This window comes from Rhinoderma darwinii, chromosome 2 (genome assembly GCF_050947455.1).
Source record: "Rhinoderma darwinii isolate aRhiDar2 chromosome 2, aRhiDar2.hap1, whole genome shotgun sequence".
NCBI classification, from domain to species: domain Eukaryota; kingdom Metazoa; phylum Chordata; class Amphibia; order Anura; family Rhinodermatidae; genus Rhinoderma; species Rhinoderma darwinii.
Window position 1 is genome coordinate 217,513,601 of NC_134688.1, and position 27,508 is coordinate 217,541,108.

At 41.9% G+C, this 27,508-nt stretch overlaps 1 protein-coding gene across 6 annotated transcripts in view; it reads right to left on the reverse strand.

The window, feature by feature from the left end:
* Positions 1-27,508, reverse strand: part of EIF4H (eukaryotic translation initiation factor 4H) — a 60,839-nt gene that overhangs the window by 19,866 nt on the left and 13,465 nt on the right. The window contains exons 5-8 of one of the 6 annotated variants that reach the window (XM_075852838.1): positions 20,596-20,646; positions 11,848-11,898; positions 11,000-11,050; positions 766-816 (exon numbers count right to left, since the gene is read on the reverse strand). In XM_075852838.1, coding sequence (XP_075708953.1) covers positions 766-816; positions 11,000-11,050; positions 11,848-11,898; positions 20,596-20,646 — 204 coding nt within the window. The remainder of the gene's footprint in view (positions 1-765; positions 817-10,999; positions 11,051-11,847; positions 11,899-20,595; positions 20,647-27,508) is intronic. The other 5 variants (XM_075852840.1, XM_075852839.1, XM_075852843.1 and 2 more) reach the window with 5 other exon arrangements.

Sequence of the window (27,508 nt, forward strand, 5' to 3'; positions counted from 1 at the left end):
TGCTACCCTAGACTACACAACAAAACTGAAATGTGTGCTGAAAAAGACAGCACAGCCTATTGTGTGCTCCAGTGGGAAGACCGGAATATTTCAGTATTTTTATTAATTATAAAAATTTAAAAAAACACCAAAAATTTTAAGTAGAATATATTAAAACCTGAATTGATTGTGTAATATTAGATCCTTAAGGCTCAATGCACACTATGTGTATTACATGTGGTTTTGCATGCGGTAAATCCGCAACGTAATACAATACCAGCATAGCCATGCGATTCCAGGAAATCTCATGTACACGCTGCAGTATATTTCAGGACGGAAATTGACCTACGGTGCGTTTTTTTAGAATCCGCAGAATGTCAATTTATCTTAAGTTTCCGCTTGCGAATTGTATCTGCCTAGTGCTGTGGAAAACAGCACCCAAATCCGTAGCATGAAAACGCACCGAAAAAAATGCATCGAAAAATGCAGGATTAGGTGCGGATTTTACATACGGTTTTGGTGCGTACTTTCGACAGCAAAATACGTAGTGTGTGCATGTAGACAGAGTTTTTTGCTTGTTTTTTCAAACAGAGAAAAAGTTTAAAAAAAGTTTTAAAAGAGCAAAGATCGAAAGAGACAACAAAAAAGTAGAAGTACACCAAGTCTGAAAGTGACAAAGTCAGTTGTTCAAGGTAACATATGTTAGAAAGAAATAAAGTCGTCTGGATGACTCCACACCATGATAAAACAATGAAAGCCCTCAGTAAGAATAGACGTAACCTTTACCAGAATTGAAGTCATCTCCTGAACCTCCTCTAGAGCCGAAACTATCAGGTCCTGAAAAAAAAGGTAACAGCAACATGAAATCGAAAACTGAGCAAAACCAAAATGTTACAGGATGAAGTGGGACCAATACCCAGCTACATCAGCCACATAATAAATATAAAAAAACAGTCCTCTACTAAAATGACAAGTACTGTCAAAGTCTTGCAGAGTTGAGAAAGGCTAAAGAGCTTCCTGGTCTCTTGAAACAAACTAAATCATTACAAAACTACAAGACCAATTATAATTTTCCCAGCAGCCTCCAGTAATAAATGCATTCCATCGTGAGAACTGGAAATGCCACAAGACCATGCATTGGAACTAAATGACCGAAGCAAGGGAGCTTAGAAATCCCTCCTCAAAACTCACAATATCCCCACATTTCATATAAAACACCTGCTAGGAAATTCATTTTGATGCCATTTATGCTTTTTCTATCAACTCAGCCTGTTCTATTGAGACACTACCCCAACACTCCCATACCTATACATAATTTAGACTACTTCTAAGCATATAGGAAACCTGAACTATGGAAAATAATCTTTATTAATCATATAAAAGTTACAAACACACAAAAGCAAAAACAGATATCCAAAAAATAGTCACCAGCAACCAATAAAAAAAATTACATAATCACGTAAAAAAAAATCCCCACAAAAATATATATTTAAAATTAGTATTTTTCAAATATATGGTATGGTCGCACCAGTGTAGCGCTAAAATGGTTATTAGTGTGGCAGTCTGGTTCCCAAACCAAAGGAAACAGATATATACATACATAGTCCAGGTACATAATTTAGCCTCCGTTAACCACCAGAATGGATTTGAAATTTATACAGATGTGAATTGAAGTGTAGACCTTTCACCTTTAGTCCAAGGGGGGTTTAACAAATATATTGCAACAGTCAAGGAATTAGTGCAATTTAATTTGTTACATAATCTCTTTATTTTCACAGGCTCAAAATTAATTGGACATACAAAATGAATCCTCATCTTTAGAATGTTAAATACTTGAATGCAAATCGTTTGAAGTCAATGATTGCCTGAAATCTGGAGACCATGGACATCACCAATATCGGGAGTTTCTTGGAGATGCTTTGCTAGGTCTTTACAGCAGCCGCCTTCGGATGCTGATTGTTTGTGGTTCTTTCCGGGTTTTAGTTTAGTCTTCAGTAAGTGAAAATTATGCTCACTTGGGTGAGGTTAGGTGACAGATTCGGCCATTAAAGAATACTCCATTTCTATTGCCTTGGCAGCTCCAAGTTCTTGAGCTGCCTTCATGGCATGTTCTGGGTCATGTTCCATCTGTACTATGAAGCGCTGTCCTGTCTGATTCTGAACAAAGTATAGTTCTTTACATTTAAAAATTCATCCGCAGAGCACATCATTCAAACACCAGGGACTAAGCTCCATACATGCCCATTCCAGAACTCTGCTTCCCACAAGTTTCACAGAGGATGTGGTATGCTTTGGATCATATGCCCTTCCTTTCCTTCTCCTGTTTTCTTCCCATTATTCTGCCACAAGTAAATTGTTGGTTTCATCTGTCCAAAGAATCTTGTTCCAGAACTGGGCGGCTTTTTTATTTTTTTAGATATTTTCTAGCCAAGTATAGTTTGGCCTTTCTGTTAGAGTGTTAACAGTTTGCATCTTGAAATTAGTCGTCTATATTTATATTCATGAAGGCATCTCTTGATTGTAGACAATAATACATCTACCGCCTCCAAAGTTTGAGTGACATGCCTAAAATGTTGTGAAGAGTTTTTCTTTACCAAGGAAACAATTCTGCGTTCACTTTAGTGGTCTTTCGTCCAGGCCTTTTGGTGTTGGAGGTCTCCAGTGCATTCCTGCTTTCTAAATGGACCGAATTGTTGATTTAGCCACTCCTAAAATTCTGCTCACTCTCTCGGATAGGTTTATGTATTTATTTTTGCTTTGATTCCACCTTAATGATTACCTCCTTTATGAACATTGACACCCCTTTGAACCACATATTTAGAGTTCCCCAGAACAGCTACCGAATGCATATTCAACACTTGGAATCAACTCTAGACCTTTAATCCCCTTAAAGGGAATGTGTTGCCAGAAAAACATGTTTTTTTTTAAAAAATTAAACATTTAGTGTGTGGGTGATTAAACATTGTTCAAATTTTTTTTATTTTTTTGCATGAGTCCATGTAATATTATAAATTATTTCTAATTTATAATACTACCCATTTTTGGTCACTAGATGGAGCTGTTCCCAAAATTGCAGCATTGCAACATTGGGTTAAAAGCCCTCGCTCTAGTGAGCTCTCAGCATCCCCCCCTCCTTTATCCTGACTAGTGCCGGGATAAACGAGGGGTTTGAAAGGTTTAACCTCCTACACTGTGTGTCGCCATTTTTTGAGGTAACCCACAGTGTAGTAGGTTTACATACAGTAGTAAACACACACAAACACTAACATACATTGAAATCTCTTACCTGCTCCTGCCGCCGCGGCTCCCTCCGGCCCGTCCGCTCCCTTTGCTGCCGCTGTTCCATGTGCACAAGTCCGGAAGCCGCGACCGGAAGTAGTAATATTACTGTCCGGCCGCGACTTCCGGTCAGCAGGAAAATGGCGCCGGACGGCGCCAATTTCGAATAGGACTGTGTGGGAGCGGCGCATGCGCAGTTCCCACACAGACGCCGTACACGGCAGTCAATGGGACGGGAGCCGTTCGCAGTCCCTATGGGACTGTGGCTGCCGTATTCCATGTCTGTGTGTGTCGTTAATCGACACACACAGAAATGGAACAAAAAATGGCAGCCCCCATAGGGAAGAAAAAGTGTAAAAATAAGAAACAGTAAAACACAAACACACAAATGAAAATAAACGTTTTTATTAAAGCACTAACATCTTTAACATATAAAAAAATTATTTGTGATGACACTGTTCCTTTAATTTGTCATGCAATAATGAGTGAAAGACCACAGCCGGCCGTGGAACTGCTGATCAGTCATCTGTTGTCCTATTAGCCCTTATTCAGACGAAAGTAGAATACGTCCATGTGACGACCGTAAAAACAACTGCCGTCATACGGACGCATGTATTTCAATGGGGCCGTTCACACAGCCTTTGTTTCAACAGACCGTGTGAAGGGTCCGTTGAAAAATAGAACATGTCCTACTATGTTCCGTTTTCACAGATCCTTCCAAAGACACAAGTCTATGGAGATCCGTGAAAACGGGACTCGCATGGGGCAACTCGGATGTGAAAAACTGCAGTTTTTGACGTCAGTTTCCCCACGTTTGTTTGAATAAGGCCTTAAAGTACTATTCCACGGCCCGACCTGGGCCGTGTAAACGAGCGCCGATGGATGACACAGCTAGCTGATGGCCGCTCGTTTGCTCCTATGACACGGAAAAATGATTGGTTATGTATAGGGATGAGCGCTCATTACAATGATTGCTTGTCAATATACATTTTCATTATGTCGGCAGCATGATTACACAGAGAGATGTGCTGCCAATGATGATTTTTTAATTCTGCATAAAAGAGCAGATAAGCCAAAGAATGAGCGTTTACAGAGGGCGATCGGGAAAGAACGGGGACAAAGCAACATGGGTATAGGACCCTGCCACATTTGGCTTACACTAGGTAGGAAAGTCTTGGCTCCCCCTAAGCAGGCCATACTTCTCACAAAGTCACTGGTTTAAATCAATTTGAACAAAAGCAGTAGGATCAGACAAAAACATGACTACGGTCCAGGGAGAGAAAATAAATTAAAATAAAATAATAATACAAACCAGTAGATCCAAGAAATTCCCTAACCCCGAAAACAAACGAGGAGCGGATGACTGTACTCCAATGAGGGGAAAAAGAAAAAAAAAAAAAATTGGCTTGCAAGTACAAAACTACTAATTTTCTCATTAATGTCATTGGAGAACACAACACCATGGGATGTCCTAAGGCAGTACCAGAGGGAAGGAAAGTAAAGGAATAAAACAGCCATGCATACCACCCAACGCACAGCTGCCTGCAGCACAGACCACCACCAGGAGACGGCCAAAGAATGGAACTGGTAGAATTTCGAAGGTGTGCAGCAAAACTCCGGTAGTAGCCTTGCAAACCTGAGCAACTGAAGCCCGATGCCGTAACGCCTAGGAGAACCCAACAGCCCTTGTCGAATGGGCAGTGACTCGAAGGGGAGGAACTTTATCCTTGGACAGACAGGCTTCCAAAGTCACAGACTAGATCCAACAATCAATGGTGGCCTTCGACGCCACTAACCACTTGCGTGGACCTTAAAGAGGCTCGGTCACCAGATTTTGCAACCCCTATCTGCTATTGCAGCAGATAGGCGCTGCAATGTAGATTACAGTAACGTTTTAATTTTTTTATAAAAACGAGCATTTTTGGCCAAGTTATGACCATTTTTGTATTTATGCAAATGAGGCTTGCAAAAGTCCAAGTGGGCGTGTATTATGTGCGTACATAGGGGCGTTTTTACTACTTTTACTAGCTGGGCGTTCTGACGAGAAGTATCATCCACTTCTCTTCAGAACGCCCAGCTTCTGGCAGTGCAGACAGCGTGTTCTCGAGAGATCACGCTGTGTCGTCACTCACAGGTCCTGCATCGTGTCGGCCACATCGGCACCAGAGGCTACAGTTGATTCTGCAGCAGCATCAGCGTTTGCAGGTAAGTAGCTACATCGACTTACCTGCAAACGCTGATGCTGCTGCAGAATCAACTGTAGCCTCTGGTGCCGATGTGTCCTCGCTCGTCCGACACGATGCAGGACCTGTGAGTGACGACACAGCGTGATCTCTCGAGAACACGGCTGTGTCTGCACTGTCAGAAGCTGGGCGTTGTGAAGAGAAGTTGATGATACTTCTCGTCAGAACGCCCAGCTAGTAAAAACGCCCCGATATAACACACATAATACACGCCCACTTGGACTTTTGCAAGCCTCATTTGCATAAATACAAAAATGGTCATAACTTGGCCAAAAATGCTCGTTTTTAAAAAATAAAAACGTTACTGTAATCTACATTGCAGCGCCTATCTGCTGCAATAGCAGATAGGGGTTGCAAAATCTGGTGACAGAGCCTCTTTAAGAGAAAAAAAAAAAGTTGGTGCAGTGAAACGCCTGTCAGAGACAAATAGAAGCAGACCGCTCCCTCAGACGAGATGGGGAGAGGCAAAAAAAATATATATATATACTATTTCTTCATTGATGTGGAAGAGGGAGACCCCTTTGGAAGAAAAGATGGGAACAGGATGGAATATCACTTTTTTCTTGTGGATAATCAGAAAAGGAAACTTGGAAGAGAGCAGCCGAAACGGTTTAACACATGTAATAGACACAAGGAAATCAACCTTCCAGGAAATTAGAAATGGTAAAATATCCCATAAGGGTTTAAAGGAAGAGGGCTGAAAAGCACTCAGAAACTGGTTAAGATATTAGGGTTCAGTAGAATGTCAAAAAGGAAGAAGCTGCATGATCCACCCATGGAAAGCGATACAGAGCAGAGACCTGATCCTTTAGGCCTCGTGCACATTTCCTTCACCGTTTTAGCGGCCGTTTTTGACGGATCCGTGTGCCCGTTTGTTGTGCGTGTGGTTTCTGTTTCGCCGAGCATGGTACTGTCCAGGGTGCTGAAAGAGCAGGGTTGTTCAGCGCTAGTCACTGTACAGGGTGTTGAAAGAGTTAATGGGCTGCACTGATCGGCAGTAACTTTCAGCACCCTGCACAGTGACTAGCGCTGAAGAATGTATTTTGCGAGCGCCGAGCATGGTCAATTTTAATGAAATTTATACTTACCCAGAACTCCCTGCATTTTCCTCCTGTCCGGCCTCCTGGGATGTCGTTTCATCACATGTCACCGCTGCAGCCAATCACAGGCTGTAGTGGCGGTCACGCCGGACTGAATGACGTCAGAAGGCCGGCCTCCTGGGATGATGCTTCATCCCACGTGACCACCTCTGCAGCCAATCACAGGCTGCAACGGCCGCATGGACTGCCGCGTCATACAGGAAGGTCAGACTGGAGGAAGAAGAGGGACTAGTCACCAAAACAACGACCGGGGTACGAATGAACTGCTTTTTATCAGCAGCCTCTTCTCTCTATCAGTGATGGATAGAGAGAAGTGGCTGCCGATTAGTGTAATATCTCTAATGCACTTCTGCCTGCCCGCCCATTGCTAGGCAACAGCTCCGTCACACACGGACGCCTTCCGTGTGCCTTCAGTTTTTGTTTTTTTTTTAACGGCCCCATTGACTTGCATGGGCCTCATGGTCACGGAATCTCGGACCAAAGTAGGACATGCTCTACTGTAGTGGGAACGGAGCAACGGGACCGTCAAAAAAACTGAAGTGTGCATAGCCCGATTGAAATGAATGGGTCAGGGTGCTAGCTGTCAGAAAAACGCCTAGCACCCTGAAGAAAAAAAGACTGAAGTGGGCATGAAGCCTAAGGGAAGCTAAGCCAAGTACATGATCAAGATCAAAGCGCAAGAAGGACTGGATCCAGAGTGAAAAAACAAACCATAGGATGGAAACAGCGCTATTACAAATAAAACTTCCATGTACGGTGGTATACCATGGCTGATTGAGGCTTCTTGGCCTTTGAGCCAGTCATCTAAATTATGTTAGAGAGATCTTTGACTTCTAAAGCATGGCTTTAACTGCCACACAGTTAAACTTAACTGGCTTAAAGTAGTGTGGAAGAGCAGACCCTGGGAAAAGATGTTGTGCCACAGCGTGAGACGCCCCCCGGGACGTCTCTGAAAAGGGAGACTTACCCGGCGCAGCCAGTCCGGAGCCACCAGAATAGTCAGGGCTGCCTTCTATTTATATCTTCCGGAGAACTCTGGGCAAGAAGTACTAAAGAGAGAACCCCTTCCAAGGAGTAAGCAGGGCTCTGACTGCGTTGGGCCTGTTGGGGTACCGTACCCTGGCCACATATGCTGAAACCTTGTGATTGAGACGAGAAGTAATCCACATCTGGTGTGCCCCACCTCTGGCAAATATAAAAAGATTTCCAGGTGAAGGGATTATTCTCCATAATACAGGCTTTCCGGACTGAGGAAATCTGCGTCTCAATTGTCCACTCCCAACACGTGGACCGCAGTCAGAGCCAACATGTGATTTTTCTCCCAGCAGAGGACCAGAGAGTACTCCCACAGTGCAGTCCGGATCCTGGTGCTACCTTGACGCTTCAGACAGGCAACTGCTGTAGATTTGTCGGTCTGGACCCCGACCAGACAACCCTGGAGAAGTAGGTTTCAAAAAGGGAGTGGGCAAGGAAGATGGCTCTCCATTTCAAAAGGTTTACTTGTCAGGTTGTCTACTCTGGCGACCAAGGGCCCACAACGGTGTGGAGGCCGACAACTCAGGTAAAATACCATCCATCAATATGATCAGCTAGCTACAATGGGAAGTAAAAAAAAAAAATAAGTCTCTTCGACACAGCAGTATTCTAGTCAGTATTTAGCATCAGTATTTATAAGCCAAAACCAGGAGTGTGTCCAGAGCACAGAAGAAGAGGTGCAAATCTTTCCGTTATACACTTTTTCTCTGTTTAGGTTTCACTCCTGGTTTTGGCTTTCAAATACAGATACAAAATACTGCGTGTGAAAGTGGCCTAGAAAGTACGGCAGGCAAGGTTTCCAACCAGATTAACTCCTGATGAACCCAAGATGGGTTGACTTGTCCCAGCATGAAAGAGTTGTCCGCTGTAGGTGCCTCGTGTGTAATTGCGCATATGAACCGTCCTTAAAAAGATCAAAACCATCTTGCGTCATCCGTCAAGTCTCAGACCGCACATTTTAAAGCCTGCATGGCAGCGGCAAACTTTGATTCAGAATCTGAACAGGACTCATATCCCCCTGAGGAAAAGGACTGATCCTGCTTGGATACTCCGAAGATGAAAATGTTATCAGAGACAATTCACCGCTGAGGGAACTTTGCCCAGCAGAAAGTCAGCATCCCTTAGATAACAATTTAAAATTAGCCCACTGGCCTAGCATACCGCACCCAAGGTGCCAAGTACCGCCCAACTGCTGGACCAGAGCTGAAAGACTTCTGACAGAGCAGGGCCTGCTCCTCACAAGATGTGCTGTATGCCACACGAGTGGGAATGCACCCGGAGAAGCATGCACCAGCAGAGAGACCACCCCATCTAAAAGCTAGCGCTGAGAATATCAAAAGGGGCTTTCCATAGAAGCCAGCATCACCACCTAGCGCCGATTGGCTGAATGTGTTCATGTGACAGCTGGTGGGTAGGAGACCGCCTAATCTGCTGCAGCCTAGTCCCCCCAAGAATCCGGGGGCTAAATTTATCAGGCCTTGCTGGTGGCAGAACGATAGCGGCACGGTGATACGAAGAATCCCACAAAATGAATAAAAAAACCCTGTCAGGGAACAAGTTTTCTCTGCCCATAGAGTCCAAGACTGCTTTTAGGATGCCCCCACCACAGTGAGGGAAAGAAACTCATTAATGCAAGATGGGATGGAGCCCCAAGTTAGGCACCTCTGAGAAAAAAAAAAAAAATCTTCCTCAGGCAAAACCATAGAAAGTTTCTCATACCTAATAAAAATGCTCCATTCATTACTGTAGATAAGGAACCCTCAGTAGGTCTGGCAAGAGGACATAGAAGAGAAGGTATGTGTGGAAAAATTTAAAACTCCCAAGTCTTAGGGTATGTATGCAGGGTCACCTCACACATAGTGGGGGTAATGGCACTCCACCTGCAGATGTAAAACACTTTTTATGTAACCGGCGGTGAGGGAAAAGAAGTGTAGAAAACTGCCTGGTTTCCCGGCACCTACAGGGGCTTGACTAAGCTGGAGACCACACTGAGAACCACTTGGAGCCAAGAAAAAAAAAAAAAAGCGAACTAAAATAGCAGACCTAAAAAAAAAACAAAAAACAATCAGTTCATTCCTGCCGCCTATGGACACTAGGCTAACACTGATTAAACCAGTCACCGTGGTAGGGGTGCGGACTACCTGGGCAGAGTCTAAACACTTTCCTATGTCAATATTTTGAAGCTAAAACCAAGAGTGGGTCCAAAACACGGTAGAGGTGCAAATATTTTTATTATACTTTCTCTGTAGGTTCCACTCCTGGTTTTGGCTTCCAAATAATGATGCAAAATGCTGCCGTGTGAAAGCGGCCTTAGTGTTATCCTCCTAGTGGCAAAGGCCTATAAACATGGTGCTGTATACGAGAAAATTATTTTCATCCAAACCTGGTTATACTTTGACTGTTTAAATAGACTGTGGGGAAATCAAGCCTGCAGGAGCGACTCCCGACCGAATGTAAACTAGATTTTACACCGTAAAAATGAAGTCACCTTAAAAGAAAATGTATCTAATTTTTGTGCGACTGTTTGTAGTTGCAATGATTAAGAGTTAATGGTCAGAAAACGGTAAAGGACTGTGGCAAAAAACAGCATACAGAGCTATATGTTAGAAATTTATCTGTATGTATAGCAGTAGAAAAGAGATGGACCTGTTCACATCACTCGACTGCGCTATTGATTCTGTCAAAACAACGGAACCCTGTCACAAAGGAGACAAACGGAAACCATTAGCAAAGTTTCCGTCACAATTAAGATCAATGGTGATGCAAGCGGAAGCTAAGGTTTCCATTTACCTTTCCATTGAGGGGTTCCCCGGACGGAAACCTCCGACTGAACCCTGCAACGGAAAGACAATGTTGATGTGAACATAGCCTAGTCTGCCATTATTACAAGTGAATGGGAGTAGGCTGCAGTACTGTGAACCGCCGCTACAAGTGTGAGGGCAATTAATAGTACGAGCAGTGATCGGAATGAAGAGGAAGCAGCGTTCCCAGTAACGCGGGGGCCCCTTCAAAAACATCTGATCGGCAGTGCTGTCCAGACACTGAAACCCACTGATTAGATAATAATGGCCTTCACTAAAGTATAGGCCAACAATTTCTTATAACCGGAAAACGTTTTAAAAAAGAAATGCAATAAATACGTAACATTTTTCGTTTTCTTAAAAACAGAAAAAAAAAAGTTATCGTTTAAAACAGAAAAGATTAGAAGAGAAAGTATGTATAGAAAAGTACACCAAGACTGAGTGATAAAGTCAGTTGTTCAAAACTAAATGTTGTAAGTTAAAAAAGAAACTTAATCATCTGGATGACCCCCAACACCATAAACCAGTGAAAGCCCTCAGTAAGAATAGACGTAACCTTTACCAGAATTGAAGTCATCTCTTGAACCTCCTCTAGAGCCGAAACTATCAGGTCCTGAAAAAAAAAGGTAACATCAAATCGAAAACTGAGCAAAACCAAAACGTTACAGGATGAAGTGGGACCAATACCCAGCTACATCAGCCACATAACCATAAATAAAAACAGTCCTCTACTAAAATGACAAGTACTGTCGCAGGCTTGCGGAGTTGAGAAAGGCTATGGAGCTTTCTGGTCTCTTGAAACAACCAAATCATTAAAAAAAATAAAAGACCAATTATAATTTTCCCAGCAGCCTCCAGTAATAAAGGCATTCCATCGAGAGAACTGGAAATGCCACAAGACCCTGCATTGGAACTAAATGACCGAAGCAAGGGAGCTTAGAAATCCCTCCTCAAAACTCACAATATCCCCACATTTCATATAAAACACCTGCTAAGAAATTCATTTTGATTCAATTCATGCCTTCTTTTCCATCAGTTCCTTTGAGACACTACCCCAACCAATAAGTATTTTCCCAACAAATGAACAAGCATATAGGACACCACTGAAGTATATTAGTCCTAAACAATCTTTATCACAAACCTACATAAGGGAACAGGCCACACGGCCATGGAACTGTTTTAGTCAATTAACCTATCGCAGTAATTCCTAAACGGTTAATGCAATATTTTTGTTAAACCCCTTGAAATATAGCTGAAAGTCCAATACAAAATCACATCTAGGTTGCTTAGTACAGAGGTTAAATTGTGTGATTGTCCAAACACTTCTAGACGCAGGTGAAAATAAATCTGGATGACCCCCAACACCATAAACCAGTGAAAGCCCTCAGTAAGAATAGACGTAACCTTTACCAGAATTGAAGTCATCTCTTGAACCTCCTCTAGAGCCGAAACTATCAGGTCCTGAAAAAAAAGGTAACAGCAACATGAAATCAAAAACTGAGCAAAACCAAAAAACATTACAGGATGAAGTGGGACCAATACCCAGCTACATCAGCCACATAACCATAAATAAAATAAAAAACACCTACAATGCACTTTTAGCCCAAAGTTAAAATCACTAGAAAGTGGTGCTGCATGTACTGGATGGTGGAAACCAATAAAACCAAACAGAATAATACATGTAATAAAATGTATAGGTACTGTGCTTCCTAACAAGAAAACTGCATTCGCCGGTTGGAACCCCTACTGCCAGTAACTAGACATACGTACCGCACGCCAGAAATCAGCACTAACTATGAGCACCTGTAACGGATAAATAAAACAGGGTACTCACTGGGTCATATCAGGCAGTAGAGAGACTGTGCTGATGTGCACGTTACGTGCGAAGTAATCAAGTGCCGTGGTGTCGGTAACTTGTACAGCATACAGGGAGAAGAGGGACATAGAGAAGGGAGTGCTCGAAAAATTAGAGATCACCCCAGCCGGTGGCGGCCCACGTGCAGAGTAGAGTGGGACAAGGCAAGACTTCTAAGCGTTTCAAAAACTATACTGCAGAAAATCAGCCCAGTGTCTGCCATGTATTGAATCAGGCGGTAATGACAGTTACAGGTGCTCATAGCTTCTGGCAATTTCTGGTATGTGGTACAGGAGGACTAGTTACTGGCAACAGTGGTTCTGACCGGTAGATGCAGTTTTGTTTTTTTATCTGTGAAGTACAGTAGCTATACATTTATTACAAATAAAAACAGTTCTTTCCTAAAATGACAAGTACTGTCAGTCTTGCAGAACTTATCAAGGCTAGATATTTCTGGTGACCTGAAACAAAAACGAAATTACAAAACTACAAGACCAATTACAATTTTCCCGGCAGCCTCCAGTAACAAATGCATTCCACAAAGAATATAAAATTACACAAGACCATGCATGCATTGGAACTTCATGACCCAAGCATGGGAGATTAGAAATACCTCCTCAAAACTCACAATATCTCCACATGTCCATCCTAAACACCTTCTAGGAAATTCATTTTGATGCTATTTATGCTTTTTTACGTCAGTTCCATTGAGACACTACCCCAACACTCCCATACCTATATGTATTTACCCAACAAACTAATAACCATAAAGGAAACCACTGAAGTATATTAGCCTTAAACAATTTTTAAGTTACAAATACAGAAAGCAAAAAGTTATTTGAAAAAATGGCCATCAACCGTTAAAAAGGCATAAATAATCAACTGATATAAAAATTTTGAATATTTGTATTTATTTCAAATACATGGTATGATCGCATCTATGTACCACTAAAATGGTTGGTTGTGTGGCGATAGTCGGATCCAGAATTATTTGGACAGTGACAGAATTTTTATAATTTAGCCTCTACCCCCACTACAATGGATTTAAAAATTCTTACAATGTGATTGAAGTGTAGACTTTGAGCATTAGGTCAACAGATTTAACAAAAATAATGCAACCGTTTAGTCCTTCAGTTTTCAAAGGCTCAAAAGTAATTGGACAAACTAACAATTCTAAAGATAAGGATAAGTTTTTAATTCTTAGATGAAATCTGGAACCCATGGACGTCACCAAATGCTGGAGTTAACTCTCGAGATGCTTTTCTAGGACTTTACCGCAGTCGGTCCTGGTTTGTGGGTCTTTCTGCATTTAGTTTGGTCTTCAGTAGGTAAAAAGCATGCTCAAATTGAGTTGAGGTCAGGTGACCGACTCGGCCATTAACGAATATTCCATTTCCTTGCCTTAGAAAGTTCTGGAGTTGCCTTTGCAGTGTTTTGGGTCATTTTCCATCTGTATTGTGAAGAGTTGTCCTATCTGATTCTGAATAGAAAGAGTTCTATACATTTCATAATTCACCTCAATAAAAAGCAGAAACTAAGCTGCAATGGTAGCTGTACATGCCCATGCCATAACACTGCCTCCACCATGTAACAGATGATGTGGTATGCTTTGGATCATGAGCCCTTATTTTCCTTCTCAATACTGTTGTCTTCCCATCATTCTCGTACAAGTTCATCTATTCAAAGAATCTTGATCCACAACTGGGAGTCTTTTTTTAGATGTTTTCTAGCAAAGTCTATTCCGGCCTTTCTGTTCTTGAGTATTAGGCTTCGTTCACATCTGCGTCAGGGCTCCAGTCTGAGCTTTCCATCAGGGGAAACCATGAACAGAACCCTGACAAACCATACGTTTCTGATTGCATCACCACTGATTTCAATGGAGACGGATCTGGCGCAAATGGTTTCCGTCTGTCTCCTCAAAACGACGGAACCCTTGCACACGAGACAAACGTAAACAATTTGTACCGGATCAGTCACCATCGACCTCAATGGTGATGCAAACGGAAACCTATAGTTAGTTTGTTTCAGTCAGGGTTCCGTTCACGGGTTCTCCTGAAGGAAAGCTCAGACGGTACCCATGAACAGAGCCCCGACGCAGATGTGAACAAAGCCTTACCAGTGGTTTGCATCTCGAAATTAACCCTCTGTATCTACAGTTATGAAGGAGTCTTGATTGTAGACTTTGGAGGAGGTAGGCGTGTTATCAGAGTGTGAGTGACTTGGGATTTTCCTTGTTAAAAGGAAAGAATTCTGCAAGCATTCAGTTTAGTGGTCTTCCAGGCCTTTTTAGTATTAGCAATCGCCAGTGTATTCTTTTTTATTGGATCAAATTGTTGATTTCGCCACTCTTAGGGTACATGTTCACACGCTGTGTTTTCAGGCATATTTCAAACAATGGTAGCTGAAAGCCTACAAACATCTGCCCATTGAATTTGTTCAGACGGGGAGTTTTTTACGCCGTCGTTTTAAAAAACGGCACGTAAAAAAACACGCCTCGTAAAAAGTAGTAGCACGTCACTTCTTCAGATGTTTTTTGGAGAGGTTTTTTAGTGTGTCAATTGAAAAACAGATCCCAAAAAAAAATAAAAAAGTGTGTAGAAAAAAACCTCAAAAAAAGTTTTCAGCTTCAGAAACAGCTGAAAAATCAGAGGCCATTTTCTCTGAAACCAGCGCTGTAATTTTCTGCCGTTTTTGAGTTTGTGTGTGAACATACCCTTAAAGTTTCTGCTCTCTAAATAGGTTTGTTTGGTGTTTTTTTACAGCGGATTGATAGCCTCTTTACTTGCAATAAAACCTCTTTGGATCGCATATTGAGAGTTCCCATGAAGAGCTACAAGTTTCCAAGTGTTGAATTTGCATTAACTCCAGAACTTTTATCTCCTTAATGTGCCATGAAATAATTAGGGCACAAGCCACAGCCAGCCATGTAACTGCCTATCAGTCCAATTGTCTTATTAGCCATAGTCCCAAGAAAACAAATCACAAGAGCAACACTAAACACACATTAGTGTTTTAGTAACTGCTTTGCTTGACAAAGAACTCTGTAGTTCAGAGAAGAGAAATCCCTTATTTTATTATACTTGTCCAATCTTGCACAAATCTGACTAATCGTGGGGAGACAGGCATAATTGGATTTTTGTACTTTGTGTTTAGAAAGAGTTTACAGTAAGGGAAACAGCATCTAGCATAGACACCTGCCACTAGAAAGGAAAGTGCCATGGCTCTCGCCCAGGTAGGTCATACTCCTCCCTCAGACACTGGCTTAATTTCTACAGAAGCAGAAGAATAAGAAAAAAAAAAAAAAACTACGTCAATATGTCTATAGTCCTGGCAGAAAAAAAAAAAAAAAGTCTTGGGCCTGGAAAACAAAGTGGGTGTGATCTCTGTACCCCCAATGAATTAAAACAAGAAAGATTTTATAGCAAGTACAAAAATAATTATTTTTCATTAATATCATCGGAGGACATATAACCGTGGGATGTCCTAAAGAAGTCCCAGAGGGAGGGAAAGTAAACAGTCATGCGAACAACCTACCACACAGCTGCCTGCAGTACCTTGCTACCCAGACTGGTATCAGAGGAGGCCAAAGACTGGATCTGGTAGAATTGTGTAAAGGTTTGCACCGAAACCAAGGTAGTGGCCTTCCAAAACCTGAGCAACTGAATATTAATGCCGTACCGCCCAGAAGACTTGCAAGAGAAAGCAGCCAGTTGAGAACCCATCTAATAAACGTAATGGTCACAAGGAAATCAACTTCCCAAGAAAGACGTAGAAATATTTCCTGTAAAGGTTTAAAGGGAGAGGGCTGAAGAGCACGCAGAACTAGGTCAAGATCCCAGCAGGATGTCAGAATAGAAGAACTGCATGAGCCACCCCTTGCAAAAAAAAAAAGTATTTACTGGAGAGTGAATAGCCAGCATTCCCTGAAAAAGGCTAGAGTAGAATCCTTTAGGGTAGTAAGCCAAGACCCTGATCAAGAGCGAGTGCAAGATAGACAGTATCCGGTGTGTAGAGCATACTAAAGGATGGAAAACTGCGCTTCCATGTATAGATATGAGAACCTTTGTAATATATCCTCCTATTAAGAGAAAAAGCATCTCTTTCCCCAGTTATCAGGATTCTCTCCCCCCTCCTTAAAGAGGCTCTGTCACCAGATTTTGCAACCCCTATCTGCTATTGCAGCAGATCGGCGCTGCAATGTAGATTACAGTAACTTATTTTTAAAAAACGAGCATTTTTGGCCAAGTTATGACCATTTTTGTATTTATGCAAATGAGGCTTGCAAAAGTCCAAGTGGGCGTGTATTATGTGCGTACATCGGGGCGTTTTTACTACTTTTACTAGCTGGGCGTTCTGACGAGAAGTATCATCCACTTCTCTTCAGAACGCCCAGCTTCTGGCAGTGCAGACAGCGTGTTCTCGAGAGATTACGCTGTGTCGTCACTCACGTCCTGCATCGTGTCGGCCACATTGGCACCAGAGGCTACAGTTGATTCTGCAGCAGCATCAGCGTTTGCAGGTAAGTAGCTACATCGACTTACCTGCAAACGCCGATGCTGCTGCAGAATCAACTGTAGCCTCTGGTGCCGATGTGTCCTCGCTCGTCCGACACGATGCAGGACCTGTGAGTGACGACACAGCGTGATCTCTCGAGAACACGCTGTCTGCACAGCCAGAAGCTGGGTGTTCTGAAGAGAAGTGGATGATACTTCTCGTCAGAACGCCCAGCTAGTAAAAGTACATAATACACGCCCAGTTGGACTTTTACTCTAAACACGCCCACGTGGACTTTTGCAAGCCTCATTTGCATAAATACAAAAATGGTCATAACTTGGCCAAAAATGCTCGTTTTTTAAAAATAAAAAAGTTACTGTAATCTACATTGCAGTGCCGATCTGCCGCAATAGGAGATGGGGGTTGCAAAATCTGGTGACAGAGCCTCTTTAACTGTGCACTTATTCAAATTACTGCTAAACTACGTATTAAGTGAGAAGAGAGGACGACAGCTCACTGAAGGATCAGGTTACAGCTGCACCTATAAGTCTACGGAGAGAGGAGGGGGAGCTGCTGCAGAATGACAGAAGAGAAACACAGACAGATGTTAAAGTAGAATACAGCACTGGGTCGAGACACAAATACTTACTACTAAAGCAGCATGGAGGACATTCAAATCTAGACTTCTCCTTATTGCTGAGTAATCAAGCACTGGGGTGAGAAACTCCTACCAGAAGCTGCTGCAGCAGTCTGTCCTTTCAGCAGATCCCTCCTATTCTCCATAGATTTCTATGGGCAGCAGCCTGTGACTCCTCCCTGCTTCCTCTTCCCCTCTCCATAGATTTCAATGGGCAGCTGTAACTTAAACCGGATTCGGTGAGCATTCTTCATTTCTGCCTCACTGAATACGGAGTTTTTTTTAGTAAATTAAGAAAAAAAAATTCAGTGCAGAAGGCAGCTGGAGTCTGATAAGAGGAGAAAGAGGCCTTTTACAAAAGAAAGAACCCCTTCCACAGAATGATCAAGGATTAGATTGCAATGGCTCTGGGGTGCAGCACCCTGACAACAGTCTGAAACCTTGTAGTGGAGACAAGAAATCCAACATCTGGGTGCCCCACCACTGGAAAATCTGAAAGATTTCCAGGTAAAGGGCCCATTTACACGGACCCAGACTTTCCTGACTGAGTAAACCTGCCGCCCAATTGTTTACTACCAGCACAGACCACAGACAGAGTAGACATGCGATTCTCCTCCCAGTGGAGTACCCGAGAGGACTCCCCACAGTGCTGTACAGGTCCTGGGATGATGCTTCAGATAGGTGACTGCTGTGGAGTGGTCGGTCTGGACCATAACCAGATGACCCTAGAGAAGTAGAGGCCAATAGGATGCCTCTATTCCAGAAAGTTTATTTGTAAGGTTGTCTTCTCTAGTGACCAACTGCCCTGAACTGTGTGGAGGCAGAAAATTACTCCGTAATTGTAAAGGCTGGCATGCGTCGAGATGACCAGCCAACTAAATGGGAAACAAAAAAAGGCCCTTCGAAATAACCTTTCACCTGCCCATACATGTGCAACTGAGTGCACCATGTAATACACAGGGCTGCACAAACACTGCCTCACTTTACATTTTTTTTTCCTATCCTCCGTTTAGATATCGGTGCCGTTCTATTTGGCGCCGATATTTAAATAACCCACTGAACTGTCAATGGGGCGTGTAACTTATCGCCGTGACACTGTCCAATTAGCTACAGACAGTGTCACAGCAAGAGCTGGAGAGAGGAGAGCAGCACCGATATCTAAAAAAAGGAAGGGGGATAGGAAAAAAAATGTAAAGTGCCCCAAGATTTGTGCAGCCCTGCCTATTACATGGTGCACTCAGCTGCAAAAGTATGGGCAGGTGAAAGGTTCTCTTTAAGAATGGTTAGTAGAGTCTCCAACCAGTAACTGCTGACGAACAAGAGGGGACAGGACAATAAACTTCTTATCCCAGTGCACCACAGTCATCCTCTGAAGGAGTCTTATGTGGCCTACCATGAGAATAAAACTGTCTGGTATCCAGGGGAAATGCATTAATTTGTGCCGCTATTTGGGTAACATTTTTCTTAGTCACCGCAGGTATAGTACATTACCAGGCACCCCTGACCCAGCTGCCTGCTGGGATCCTCCCGAGAGAAGACGTGTCATAAAAGGGAAGTGGACAGACAACTAGTGTCAAAGGAAAGTGGCCTTTGAGGGAACCCCATCCAGAGGAAAGTGAGCAATCTTTAGTTAAAATTGTTAACTTAGTCCCCTGGGATGGTCTGTGAGGAAAAAATTTTTACCTCCATTTTTAATGTCTGTGGGAGGGGTATTGTCTGCCTGGGCAGAGCCAAGACTCTTTCCTGCCTAGCGTCAGCCTCAGCCTTTACCCATGGTGCGGAGTCCCCCATTGACATTAACAACTATATAACCATCCTAACCTGGTTATACTTTGACCATTTACATAGACTGTAGGGAACAGAAGCCTGCAGGAGAGACTCCCTAACCTAGTGTAAACAAGACTTTACACTGTAAAAATGAATCTTGTGCGCTTCATGATAGATGCAATGAATGGAAGTTAAAGATGCCCCATGACAGACATTCTGGTATATGCACAGGATATGCCATAAGTGTCTGATAGATGCCAGTACCAATTCTGTGACCTGCACCTATCTCCAGCGTCCCCATACCAACTGGTGAGGTTGCTACCGCATCCAGTCGGAGAATCCATGCAAAGCAGGATGGGATTTTACAAACAGCTGAGCTACGCTTTTCCCTAACTTCCACAAAAGTGAATAGAAGTTAAAGCTGCCTCACCAGGTGGAGAGGGGACACCCTCTACGATGTCCATATGCATATGGATAGGAGTTGCCTTTAAAAGACTCTAAAAATATTCCAGTCTACACAATAAAACCGAAAAGTGAGCTGCATAAAACAGGTATTGTCAGCCCATTGTGTGCTCCAGTGGTGGTAATCTATCTCATGAATTAAACTTTATTTTCTATCCCTTTAAAAGGCTTTGTACACCTTTGAAATAGTTATTTTTATTCATAAAAATGTCTATTTAGTGCAACTTTCTGAATACTTTATTGAAAACTATTTTTACTTAAGATACAGCGGCTTTGTATCCTGTATACAGAGAAGCTGTATCTCGCGTTGAGACCTTAATCCGTCAGGTCAGTCGCACTGACTGGTGCAGTGAAATCGGGTCCTGCGTGTCTCTGGCAAGCTGGATCCACCTGATATCCATCACATCTAATTTATGAACTTCGATGTGATCGCTAACAGCTCGATCAGAGACACGCAGGACCTGCTGACCCTGAACCAATGAGTGCCACTGACCTCACAGGTACAGGTGTCAGTGCTAGATACAGCTGCTCTATATACAGTATAGAAAGCAGCTGTATCTGAAAGAGTAAAAAAAAAAAAAAAATGTTTATAGAAAGTTGCAAACACCGCCAATAGACCTTTTTATTTTTAAAAAAAATAAAAATATATAAAATAGTTAGATTTTTTGGAATATTTCAGTTTTTTACATTGATTGTCAAAGATGAAAAAAACAACTGCAAACACCAGGAATTTTAACTAAAAAAAATTATATTAAAAACAGAGAAGTTTTAAACATCAAAGATGAGAAGAGTCAACAATAAAAAGGTATGCACAGAAAAAGTACATCAAGTCTGAAAGTCAGTTCTTCAAAAGTAAAGGTATGTTAAAAAGAAACTAAATCTGGATGACCCCCAACGCCATAAACCAGTGAAAGCCCTCAGTAAGAATAGACGTAACCTTTACCAGAATTGAAGTCATCTCTTGAACCTCCTCTAGAGCCGAAACTATCAGGTCCTGAAAAAAAAGGTAACAGCAACATGAAATCAAAAACTGAGCAAAACCAAAATGTTACAGGATGAAGTGGGACCAATACCCAGCTACATCAGCCACATAACCATAAATAAAATAAAACAGTCCTCTACTAAAATGACAAGTACTGTCGAAGTCGAGAAAGTCTATAGAGCTTCCTGGTCTCTTGAAACAAACAAAATCATTACAAAACTACAAGACCAATTATAATTTTCCCAGCAGCCTCCAGTAATAAATGCATTCCATCGAGAGAACTGGAAATGCCACAAGACCCTGCATTGGAACTAAATGACCGAAGCAAGGGAGCTTAGAAATCCCTCCTCAAAACTCACAATATCTCCACATTTCATCTAAAACACCGGCTAGGAAATTCATTTTGATTCAATGCATGCTTTCTCTTCCGTCAGTTCCATTGAGACATATTAACAAGCATATAGGAAACCACTTAAGTATATTAGTCCAAAACAATCATTATTAATCATATAAAGTTACATAAGGGAAATGTAGTAAATCTCAGTAATTCCCAAACTGTTAATGCAATATTTTTGTTAAACCCTTTGAAATATAGCGGAAAGACAAATACAATCACATCTAGATTGCTTATTACAGAGGTTAAATTGTGTCCTTGTCCAACTACTTCTAGACTTGTACGTACGTGTACACACACATACTCTAAGGCTGGGTTCACAAGACCTATTTTCAGACGTAAACGAGGCGTATTATGCCTCGTTTTATGTCTAAAAATAGGGCTACAATACGTCGGCAAACATCTGCCCATTCATTTGAATGGGTTTGCCGACGTACTGTGCAGACGACCTGTCATTTACGCGTCGTCGTTTGACAGCTGTCAAACGACGACGCGTAAAAATACAGCCTCGTCAAAAGAAGTGCAGGACACTTCTTTGGACGTTTTTGGAGCGGTTTTCTCATAGACTCCAATGAAAACAGCTCCAAAATCGGACGTAAAAAACGCAGCGAAAACGGCGCGAAAAACGCAGCGAAAAATGCGAGTTGCTCAAAAAACGTCTGAAAATCAGAGGCTGTTTTCCCTTGAAAACAGCTCTGCATTTTCAGACGTTTTTGGTCACTACGTGCACATACCCTTAGAATGTTATATGATTAATATAAATGGCTCAGGACATTAATATTTAGGTGGATTCCTATGTACTTATAGATTTGTTGGTCTATTAACCCCTATCCGCACGAGTAAGTAACTGTACGTCGTCGCGGGAGGTTACTTCCCGCACGAGGACGTATAGTTACGGAGTTTTTCCCGATGCACACTGTCGGCGCACTGGGAACCGGGAGGTCAGCTGTCGCCGACAGCTGACACTCCACTCTTGCCGGCCAGCGGTCCTTTGCCGCTGATTTCGACGCATTAACCCCTTAAATTCAGCGATCGGTTGCAATCGCCGAATTTTAGGGGTTTCTAGCATATCGGCAGACCCCAGTCGAAATCGCGGGGTTTGCCGATAGTTAGTATGGCAAACGGAAGCCAAACAATGGCTTCCGTTTTTGCCATGGACGGAAGCCCATCAGGACCAACCTTCGGCTGGTCCTGATAGGCTTCCTGTCAGAGTGACAGGAAGTCAATGTCGTTCCCGATGCACACCGTCGGCGACAAGGTGTGCATCGGGAACTTGGAGATCAGCTGTCCCCGACAGCTGACACTCCAGTCTTGCCGATCAGGGGCTCATCGCTGCCGATTTCGGCAATTAACCCGTTACATGCGGGTTCGATTGCGATCTCCGCATGTAGGGGGTTTGTAGCACATCAGCAGCCCCCATGTAATCGTGGGGGCTGCTAATGCTTGTAATGGCATCCGGAGGCCAGGCAACGGCTTCCGGGTCTGCCATGTATGGAAGCCTATGAGGACCAGCCTCTGGCTGGCCCTCGTAGACTAACTGTCAGAGTGACGTCACACCGACAGTTGGAATACGTTACACTACCTAGGTAGTATAATGTATTCTAGCAGTGATCAGAGCTGCAGGTCAAGTGTAAAAAGTTAAAAAAGTTAATAAAAATGGTTTATAAAAGTGTAAAAATAAAAAGGTTTTGTTTTCCTATAATAAGACATTTATTATAGGGAAAAAATGAAAACGTTAAAAAAAGTGCACATATTTGGTATCACCGTGTTCGTAACGACCCAAACTATGAAACTATAATGTTCATTTTTCCACACGGTGAACGCCGCAAACAAAATAAACGGAATACTGTGAGTTTTGATATTTTTTGGTCACCACCCCTCCCAAGATATTAAATAAAAAGTGATCAAAGTCGCATTTACCCCAAAATGGTACCAATAAAAACTACAACCCGTCCCGCAAAAAACAAGACCTCTCTCAGCTTTTTTGACGAAAAAATAAAAAAGTTACGGCTCAGAATAGCGTGTCTCAGAAAATAAATTTTATAGAAACGTAATTTTATTGTGCAAACGCTGCAAAACGTAAAAAAAAATTAAAAAAAATACACACATATGGTATCAGCGTAATCGTACCGACCGGCAGAATAAAGTAAAACGTGATTTTTTGCGCACGGTGAACGCTGTAAGAAATAAAGAATTTAAAGTGCTAAAAATCGCTGTTTTTTGGTCACCTTAGCTCTAAAAAAAAGATCCTGTGGGGTCAAAATGCTCACTATACCCCTAGAAAAATTCCTTGAGGGGTGTAGAGTCCAAAATAGGGTCACTTTTGGGGGGTTTCCACTGTTTTGGTCCCTCCAGGGCGTTACAAACCCGACAAGGCACTGAAAACCAATCCAGCAAAATCTGCGCTCCAAAATCCAAAAGGCGCTCCCTCCCTCCTGAGCCCTGCTGTGGGTCCAAACATCAGTTTACGACCACATATGGGGTATTGCCGTAATCGGGAGAAATTGCTTTACAAATGTTGGGGTGCTTTTTCTCCTTTATTCCTTGTAAAAATGAAAAAAATTCTGTTTCCACAGAAAAATAGGTTATTTTCATCTTCAGACTAATTCCACTAAATTCTGCAAAAAAAACTGTGGGGTCAAAATGCTAACTATACCCCTAGAAAAATGCCTTGAGGGGTGTAGTTTCCAAAATGGGGTCACTTTTTGGGGGTTTCGACTATTTAGGTACCACAAGACCTCTTCAAACCTGACATGGTGCCTAAAATATATTCCTAAAAAAAGCAGGCCCCAAAATCCACTAGGTGCTCCTTTGATTCTGAGGCCTGTGTTTCAGTCCATTAGGACACTAGGGCCACATGTTGGATATTTCTAAACTCTGCAGAATCTGGGCAATAAATATTGAATTGCGTTTCTCTGGTAAAACCTTCTGTGTTACAATTTTTTTTTTTTTTATTACAAATGAATTTCGGCAAAAAAAAAAGAAATTTGTACATTTCACCTCTACTTTGCCTTAATTCCTGTGAAACGCCTAAAGGGTTAAAATACTTTCTGAATGTGGTTTTGAATACCTTGAGGGGTGCCATTTTCAAAATGGGGTGATTTATGAGGACTTTCTAATATAGAAGGCCCGCGAAGCCACTTCAGAACTGAACTGGTCCCTGAAAAAATGGCCTATTGAAATTTTCTTGAAAATATGAGAAATTGCTGCTAAAGTTCTAAGCCTCGTAACGTCCTAGAAAAATAAAAGTACATGAAAAAAATGATGCAAACATAAAGTAGGCATATGGGGGATGTTAACTAGTAACTATTTTGTGTGTTATTACTATCTGTTTTACAAGCAAATACATTTAAATTTAGAAAAATGCACATTTTTGCTACGATTTTAAGTTTTTCACAAATAAATATTGAATTTATCGACCAAATTTTTTCACTACCAAAGTACAATATATAACGAGAAAACAATCTCAGAATCTCTTGGATAGGTAAAAGCGTTCGAGTTATTACCACGTAAAGTGACACGTCAGATTTGAAAAAATCATCTGTGTCCATAAGGTCAAAACAGGCTGTGTCCTAAAGGGGTTAAGACAGAAATTAGTGTTCAAGCGTCAAATACAAAACGAAATCTATTGTGTATTATCTTACTACCATTTACAACATATAACCCACTAAACAGAAAACTAAAATGTAAGGCCTCATGCACACGACCATAGCCGCGTGCACGCCCGTGATTTTCGGGTTGGCCGGCTGCGGATTGTCAGCGGACTGTCAGCCGCAGGCCGCCCGCAAATCGTGGGACATGCACATTGTTTTCAATGAGCCCGGACCGCAGAACCGGGCCGTAATAAGACATGCCCGTTCTTTCTGCGGTCCGGGCTCCCAGGCCGTGCACGGACCGCAAAAAACTACGGTCGTGTGCACTGCCCCATAGAAAAGAATGGGGCCGCAATTCTCCCGTGGATTTTCGGGGGATTTGCGGCCGCAAAAACACGGTCGTGTGCATGAGGCCTAAAAGTGTAAGCTTAAACACTATAGGAAAAAAAAAAAAGGAATTCTATGGCTTCACTAAACAGTATAAGGCAATGGCTAACCCTTTCAGGACGGAGCCTGTTTTGGCCTTGTGGCACAGCCGATTTTTTTTTCAAATCGGACATGTGTCACTTTATGTGGTAATAACTCCGGAATGCTTTTACCTATCCAAGCGATTCGGAGATTGTTTTCTCGTGACATATTGTACTTTATGATAGTGGAAAAATTTGGTCGATAAATTCAATATTTATTCGTGAAAAACACCAAAATTTAGAGAAAATTTGCACAAATGTGCATTTTTCTAAATGTAAATGTATCTGCTTGTAAAACAGATAGTAACACCACACAAAAAAGTCACTAGTTACCATTTCCCACATGTGTACTTTATGTTTGCATCTTTTTTTGAACATCCTTTTATTTTTCTAGGATGTTACAAGTCTTAGAACTTTAGCAGCAATTTCTCACATTTTCAAGAAAATCACAAAAGGTTATTTTTACAGGAACCAGTTTAGTTCTAAAGTGGTTTTGAGGGCCTTATAAAATCACCCCATTTTAAAAACTGCACCCCTCAAAGTATTCAAAACAGCATTCAGAGAGTTTCCTAACCCTTTAGGCGTTTCACAGGAAATAAAGCAAAGTAGAGGGGAAATGTACAAATTTTTTTGTTTGTTGCCGAAATTCATTTGCAATAAAAAAAAAATCTGTAACACAGAAGGTTTTACCAGAGAAACGCAACTCAATATTTATTGCCCAGGTCCTGCAGTTTTTATGAATATCCCACATGTGGCCGTAGTGCCCTAATGGACCAAAACACCGGCCTCAGAAGCAATGGAGCACCTACAGGATTTGGGGCCTGCTTATTTTTAGATTATATTTTAGGCCCCATGTCTGGTTTGAAGAGATTTTGTGGTGCCAAAACCGTGGAAACACCCCAAAAGTGACCCCATTTTGTAAACTAGACCCCTCAAGGAATTAATCTAGGGGTATAGTTAGCACTTTGACCCCACAGGTATTTTGCTATATTTATTGGAGTTAGTCTGTGAAAATTAAAATCTACTTTTTTCTGAAAAAACATAGAAATTTGTAATATTTACAAGGAAGAAGATAATGCACCCCAACATTTGTAAAGCAATTTCTCCCGATTACGGAAATACCCCATATGTGGTAATAAACTGCTGTTTGGACACACAGCAGCGCTCAGAAGGGAAGGGAGCGCCATTTGGATTTTGGAGTTCAGATTTTGCTGGATTGGTTTTTAGTGCCATGTCGCGATTGCAACGCCCTGGAGGGAACAAAACAGTTGAAACACCCCAAAAGTAATCCCATTCGGGAAACTACACCCCTCAATTTTTCTATGGGTATAGTAAGCATTTCTACCACACACGTTTTTTTCCATAATTTAGTAGAATTAGGCCGTGAAAATGAATATAAACATTTTTGTCCACTAAAACGTTGAATTTTTTCATTTTCACAAAGGATAAAGGAGAAAAAGTTGCACTAAATTTGAAACGCAATCTCTCCCGAGTACGACAATACCTCACATGTGGTCATTTATTTATTTAATAGAAATTAATTAACCTTTGCAGGACTGATCCTTTTGTTGCTTCTGCATTTTAGTTTTTCACTCCCCGCCTTCCAAACGGTATAACTTTTTTATTTTTCCATGAATTGAGCGATGTGAGGGCTTATTTTTTTGCGGAAAGAGTTGTAGTTTATATGGTACTTAAATAGTGTCAATAGAATGTACTGGGAAACCGAAAATAAAATTCTTTGTGGGGTGAAATTGGAAAAAAACGGATTCCTCCATTGTTTTTTGGGTTTCGTTTTTACCACTTTCACCGTGCGGTAAAAACGACAACTTAACTTTATACTGCGGGTCAATACAATTACGGTGATACCAAATAAATATATATATATATTTATTTTTTTTGGGTCGATTGAGCGGTGTGAGGGCTTATTTTTGGCAGGACGAGTTGTAGTTTTTATTGGTACATACAACTTTTTGATCACTTATTACATTTTATTTACAGCTTTGGTGACCAAAAAAAACTGATTTTGGCGTTTTAAATTCTTTATTTCTTACGGCGTTCATAATGCACTATAAATTACAATTTTACTTTATTCTGCGGGTCGGTACGATTACGGCGATAATTTGCACAATAAAATCACTTCTTTATAAAATAATTTTCTGAGTCACCATATTCTGAGAGCCGTAACTTTTTTACTTTTAAGTAAAAAATGCTTGCATACATGGCAGACCCGGAGGCCGTTGTCTGGCCCCCGGGTGCCATCACGAGCATCGGCAGCCCCCACAATTGCATGGGGGCTGCTGATGTGCTACAGACCCCCTAAAAGCGGAGATCGCAATCTAGCTCCGCATTTAACGGGTTAATTGCCGAAATCAGAGGCAATGAGCCGCTGACCGGCAACAGTGGAGTGTCAGCTGTAAGGG